The following is a 6688-nucleotide window of genomic DNA, read 5'->3' as shown; positions in this document are numbered from 1 at the left end:
AGGTGATATAAAACTACGTTTTGATGATGTATTTTACGTCACCGGTTGAAGACGTTCTAACAGAAACTTTAACACTTAAAGCACTATAGCAGAAAAACATTTGTCACCAAGAAGCAGCCAACGAACGGCACTGCACTTGTAATTGATTTCCAATTATAAATGTTGCACGTGATCCGCGCCATTGCATACAGTATTACCAGCTGTCCTGCCAAAAATCATTACATTAGCAGACAGCAGTGTACAGAATTCCAAATCATTTGAGCAATGGATCACAGGGCGAAGCGGGTGGCGGTCGTGGGCGCCGGCACGAGCGGCCTGGCGGCGTGCAAGCACCTCCTGGCGCGCGGCTTCCGGCCGGTGGTGTTCGAGGCCGGGGACTCCGTGGGCGGGCTGTGGACGCGCACGCTCGCCTCCACCAGGCTCCAGTCCCCCGCCGTCGCGTACCGCTACTCCGACTTCCCGTGGCCGGACTCCGCCGACGTGTTCCCGCGCCACGACCAGGTTGTTGACTACCTCGCCGCCTACGCGCGCCGCTTCGGCGTCGACGAGTGCGTCAGGTTCAGGAGCACCGTCGTCTCCGCAGAGTACGTCGGCGCCCAGCCGGAGGACGGGTGGGAGCGGTGGGCCGGCAACGGCGAGGCGTTCGGCGATGGCACGGGCGTCTGGCGCCTCACCGTGCGCCAGCATGGAGCCGACGAGACGGAGCAGACGCACGAGTTCGACTTTCTGATCCTCTGCATCGGCAGGGTTAGCGGCGTGCCCAACATACCGTCGTCGTTCCCGGCCAACGGCGGCCCAGAGGCGTTCCGGGGGCGGGTGCTCCACTCCATGGAGCTCTCCAACATGGACGACGCGGACGCCGCTGCGCTGGTGAAGGGCAAGCGCGTGGCCGTCGTGGGCGCCGGCAAGACGGCCTACGAAATCGCCACGGAGTGCGCAGAGGCCAACGGCGCCGGGCTGCCGTGCACTATGGTGTGCCGGAACCCGCAGATGCTGCTGAACCGCCCGGACGTGTGGGGCAAGGTCAGCATCGCGTACCTCTACATGAACCGCTTCGCCGAGCTCATGGTCCCCAAGCCTGGCGCCGGCGCCGCCTCCCGCCTCCTCGCCGCGCTGCTCGCGCCGCTGGCCTGGGCGATATCGGCGGCGACGGGGGCGTGGTACCGGAGGGAGATCCCCATGCGGAAGTATGGGATGGAACCCGGGCAAGGGTTCGCGAGGTGCGTGTCGTCGTGCCTCATCTCCATGCTGCCGGACGGGTTCTACGACAGGGTGAAGGAAGGCAGCGTCGTCCTCGCCAGGTCCAAAGCATTCAGCTTCTGCGCCGACGGCCTAGTGCTCGACGGCGGTGGCGAGAAGCTGGCCGACGTGGTGATCCTGGCCACCGGCTTCCGCGGCGACCAGAAGCTGAGGGACATGTTCGTGTCGCCGCGGGTGAAAGACATCATCACCGGCACGCCGCTGTACAGGGAGTGCGTGCACCCGCGGGTCGCGCAGATGGCGGTGCTGGGCTACGCGGAGGGGCTCAACAACATATACGCGGCCGAGATGGCCGCCAAGTGGGTGGCGCGGCTGCTGGATGGCGCGTTCCGGCTGCCGGGAGTGCGGCGGATGGAGGAGAGCTGCGCGGAGTGGGGGAAATACTACGCGCGGAGGAGCGGGGGCGGCGGGGAGGGGCAGAGCGCGTGGAGGCCGTGCATCGGGGCCGTGAACCTGTGGTACAACGACGAGCTTTGCCGCGACATGGGGTGCGAGCACAGGAGGAAGAAAGGGTTTCTCGCCGAGTGGTTCCAGCCCTACGGGGCCGTCGACTACGTCGACATTCAGTAAGAGAGAGAGTGGATGTGTCTGCCATCAGGTGGTGATCTGCCTAGTCAAAGACCACTGTTTACATTTGTTTTCAATTTCAAGCGCACCAGTTGTTGAACCGAAAAAAAGTAAGAACACCATAAAGTAAGTATTATGTGGTTGTCCAGTTCGTATTTTGAAGTACTACGGCTGTGTGCATCTTAGCTATGTAGAGGCCAGGTGTAACAACTTAAATCTCTTAAGTAATAAAGCTCCCCTAATCATAAAATCAAGCCGTACGTTTGCACATCTTGCATGTGTAGTTCATTGCGGTGATAATTGGATTTGATCTAGAAGGGTACGACTACATCAACCATGGTTGCAAACAGTTGCCACTTCACGTTTCTTCAATGGTATGAAGATATAATGTCTCTCGTTACTTGCATCTTCTTAGATTAGATCTTGGCTCTTTCTAAATTGAATCTTGGTTTCATTCGCATCTTGTAGTATACATTTTTTTGTTTTCTATACTGTGAATCCCATCATGATCCATGTAGCATGTCATCCATGAGAATACATGCCGCAGCCATAACCACATGAAGAACTTACACTTCTGTTGTATTTTTTATTTTCCACAGTTTCTAGTAATCAATATCAGAGTAAGTCCAAATAACTATGCCTTTAAAAAAGACGTCGGGCTAGATTGCTGTGAACCATTTTGCATCCAACTGATTTATCCTCTTCGTTGGCCCACACAGATACAACCGATTAGAAGATGCTACCACACAAATGTCTTTCTAGACAAGGTTGATGTAGTCTCTTGTAATCATTCTTAAAAAAATTGTATTGTTTCTTTGCACCCACTGGCCCATGTGCTAAGAAACAATGTGAAGCTACAGAATTGTACGAAACCACACTGAAGCATATGTTCAAAGTGCATCGCGGCATACATGACATGTTTGGAACTGTCATATTTTTAAATTCTCAACAAAAATATATGTGAAATAAAACAAAATACACTAAAATAAAATACTAGACTAATGGAGGGTAAAGCCACATGGCATGATTCCAGCCTTCCATGGCATAGTATCCTGTCCTTCCCACGCCATCTACAATATTTTGGTCATCTTTGCAGTACATGTCGATGTGGTCACCACAGTTCAATGTGACCGAGTACACCACGTCACGAGGACATTCTTTTGCCCGAGAATGGGTATATTTAGAGTAATAGATATGATTCCTCTCCAAACCACGGCGCTCGGTGCTCACCGGCACGTGCACCGCCTTCGACCAAGTTGGCCCGACGAAAAGTGCATAATCGCCAAAATTTCTCGCCTCTACCCACTTATGCCTGTAAGTGTTGCTGGCACCGACATGGACAAGCTTGAAGACCTTGAAGAAAAATTTAGCAAGGTTGGGCAACCAACGGGTTCTCACTACTATTGATAGCGTTCCGTGCAGCTCGACGATCTACCATTGTAGCAAGTCGGGCCTTTACGCCTTCGGATGGACAACTGGTGGACGGTCGTAAAGGCCGCCACGCCATTTTCTCTCATGCCGATTCCAAACTTGATCACTTCCTCGTTGGGGTAAGTAAGACCGTAGAGTTGGCCGTTGCAGAAGGCGATATCCCTGATCGAGGAATCCGAGGGCCAACTATGCGTGCTCCACACGCCGTCCAGGCGTCCAGCTCCGCACCGTGTGATGTGGAGCGCCCCGTTTGTAAGGGCGACGAGGATGCAGCCGTCCGCGGAGGCGGGGTCTCCGGAGAAGATGATCTTGTGATGCAGGAACCAGAATCTGCTGGGAGAGCCTATGGAGGAAAACATGGCTCTGCTGCGGGGGGAGCGGCACCTGATGACGAGCTCGTGGTCGTCGACCGCGGCGACCCAGCCTCTTGAAGGCCCAGCTGTCGGCCAGGGAGAAATTTTGGGCCGAAAGTGCGAGCGCTTTCCCCATGCCCTGACCTGTCCCCCTCGCCGCCTCCGATCCACCTCCGGGGATCGTCGATCCGCACTCCCGCACCCGAACGCGCCGACCCACCTCAGATTCTCCCCTCCTCCTCCTCCCGGGAAGATGGCTGTCGTCGAGACCTCCGCCGCCTCCGCCCACGCCGCGCCGCCCTCCGACGGCGCCGACGCCGGGGAGCGCGAGATGCGGGATCTGGAGGAGCTCCTCTCAGGGGGGCTCCTACCCCAGCCTCCAATTCTCCCCTCCACATACGCCTCCTTCCCTCCGCCCCCCGTGCGGGAAACCCTGACACGAGGGGATGGCGCCGCCGCCGCCCTCCGACCACCCCCTGCTCGCCGCCGCCTCCCTCCTGTACCGGCTGGTCCCCAGGCGCCGGTGCTGCTCGCGTTCGCCGTCGGGGACGCCCGCGTGCGCCGGCGAGCTGCCGGGTCCGGCGGTCGAGCCCGGGACGAAGGCAACCTTGACGACCCTCCACAGCCAAAGTGACCGATATGCGGCCCTCTCCCGCTCCGCGGCCTCGCCTCTTCGTCTCCATTAAAGGTAGCAGCTTTCTCTCTTTTTCCTCCTGCCTAGTAAGCTCGTTTCAGTCTTTGTATACGCCTGCCTGGAACGGATCAGCGTTGATTCCGTGCTGTGATGCGATTTTGCCCAGGTCAGGGTGCTGTTCCGGTGGTTGTGCTGTCCAACCAGTGCCGGAGCTGCTGACCATCTTCTCCGATGGATGCCATGGACGGGCCACTGCTAGCTTACCCTTTGCTTCAAGGACATGAACTCAGGTCTGCATCTTACCCACTATCTTTGTAATTTTTTTTTCTTGCAGGTTGAAGTTTAGGCATATGCATCTACAGTCCAGATTGCGTGAAATACTACTATGGAACATAGCTTATATCAAATGTTGAGACATTATGTCAAAGGAAATTTGATTGCTTGCCAGTATCTGTTTGTTTTATCAAGTGTTTGAATATGTATGAAGGAGAGAAAGTAGGCTTTGTATGGATGGAAATTTGCTTCACTAAATAAAAACTTGCTGTGTGCATGGACAGTACATGTGTATGGATGGATTTGCTCAAATTCTATATGGATCGTTTGCTGCTTATTATGCCAATGATGCTTCCAGGTTCAAACCATATCCGTGGATGAGGAGCTGAATGGCGCAATGCACGGGTACCTGGAGGCTTTGTCGGAGGGGAACCGGGAGGAGGCAGACATCATCGGCAACATCCACAAGCGGACCGGGAAGGCGCTCCCCCCTGTGGTTGCGGATTGACTGCGAGATTCCCTTAAGAGCAGCCACTCCTGCCAGTCGTTCTTCTGCCTACTATGTTGCCTTTTGCTACAGTTATGTCTTTGGTTCAGTACATGTTGCCATGCATGTTTGCTTCATGTGTGTTGCTGGGTTATGAATGAGGAGTGGGCAAGCAATCTTGTCTTTCATCTCGTGTTCCAAGAGCAAACCAATTGGCCCTTTTTAGGTTCAGTTGTCTATTTCCCTATTTGCTCTGGTTTACTAGTAGTCCCTGAAATCTGATTCTTGGGATCATTTAGTCAGCCTTATTTCCTAATGTTTAATAAGGTTTATATTTGGGTCTTGGTTTAGTTGACTTAATCAAGGTAAGCCTTAAACCGGATATTTATTTGATACATGTGTGTGTGTACGAGTTTGCATCTTTCTAGTTCTTTTTTTTTGTTTGGGTTTTGTTGCCTGGGACTGTATTCCTTTACAGAAACCCGTCTAAGAATGCATTGAATGGCAGGAGATCAAACCTTCTTTGTTGCCATCCATACTTTGTCCCAAAGCTGGTCACCTTCATTTCCATGCCAGGGTATTCGACAGCATGTAATGTGATGTGTCTGTCTGCTTTTCTAATCTGATACTTGCTTGAAGTAATGGTTTTACAATCTGAAACTAGGTTTTTTCTTCGTAGCTGAGAAATTTAGATTGACAATGAACAGTAGGAAATTCTACATCCTCAAGTTTTCTTTTTCTTTTTTTGCATTAGATAGAGGGAGTACCACTTGTATTCAGTCTTATGCATAATTACCCTACTTTCTTTTCGAAAACGCGGACTTCCTTCTTACATGCGAGGTGCACAGGTGTGTGTGCGGCAGGCCTGCTGTTGGGCTGGATTTGGCTGTGAGTTTCACCGCGGCGCGACCACCAGGCTTCCTTGCGGTCCCGCGATGGGATTGTGCTGCTGTTTTACATCAGCATTTGTAGATGTTTGCTGTTTTGGGTGCTGCGGAATTTGAAGTGGAGCTTTGTATGTGCCTAATGCGCTAGTGTTAATTGTCTGAATTGGAGCGTATTATATGTTTGCTGTGCAGTTTTGAGTGTCCAAAAGAAGGGTCAAGGTCGTGGAGAAATTTTGACTTGGTACTGGATTAGCTAGTAAGATACTATATTTGTTCGAAACTTGAGTCTGATGAGGGCTGGGATTGTGCATTTAAAACGTGTCGTTGAGGTGTGCAACTTTTGGTTGCTTGCTGTATTTGACCTGTGATTTTGATTGCTTGGCAGTATCTGTTAGTTGTATCAAATGTTGAATATGTAGGAAGGAGAGAAAGTAGATTTTGTATTGATGGAAATTTGCTTCACTAAATAAAAACTTGCTGTGTGCATAGGCAGTACGTGTGTATGAATGGATTGTTTGCTCCTTATTATGCCAACAATGTGCTGAAAACCTGTACGCGTCCAGGTTCAAACCATATCCGTGGATGAGGAGCTGAAGGGCGCGAAGCATGGGTACCTGGAGGCTTTGTCAGTGGGGAGGCGCTCCGGTGGTTGCGAATTGACTACGAGGTGGTTGCGAATTGACTACGAGGTTCCCGTAAGAGCAGCCACCCCTGCCTACTAGATTGCCTCTGCTACAATTGTACTATCTTTGGTTCAGTACATGTTGCCATGCATGTTTGCTTCGTCTGTGTTGCT

General features: G+C 52.5%; 1 protein-coding gene across 1 annotated transcript; it reads left to right on the top strand.

Annotated features, from left to right (window-relative positions):
• Window positions 1-264: 264 nt before the first annotated feature.
• On the top strand, window positions 265-1830 carry LOC124657522 (probable flavin-containing monooxygenase 1). Its single transcript, XM_047196060.1, has one exon. It carries the CDS (start codon window positions 265-267, stop codon window positions 1828-1830), a length of 1566 nt encoding a protein of 521 aa, XP_047052016.1.
• The last annotated feature ends 4858 nt before the right edge of the window (window positions 1831-6688 follow it).

The sequence above is a fragment of the Lolium rigidum genome, chromosome 5 (assembly GCF_022539505.1).
Source record: "Lolium rigidum isolate FL_2022 chromosome 5, APGP_CSIRO_Lrig_0.1, whole genome shotgun sequence".
Classification (NCBI taxonomy): domain Eukaryota; kingdom Viridiplantae; phylum Streptophyta; class Magnoliopsida; order Poales; family Poaceae; genus Lolium; species Lolium rigidum.
Note: the sequence above shows the minus strand (reverse complement) of the source record. Positions and strands in the feature narration are given on the sequence as shown.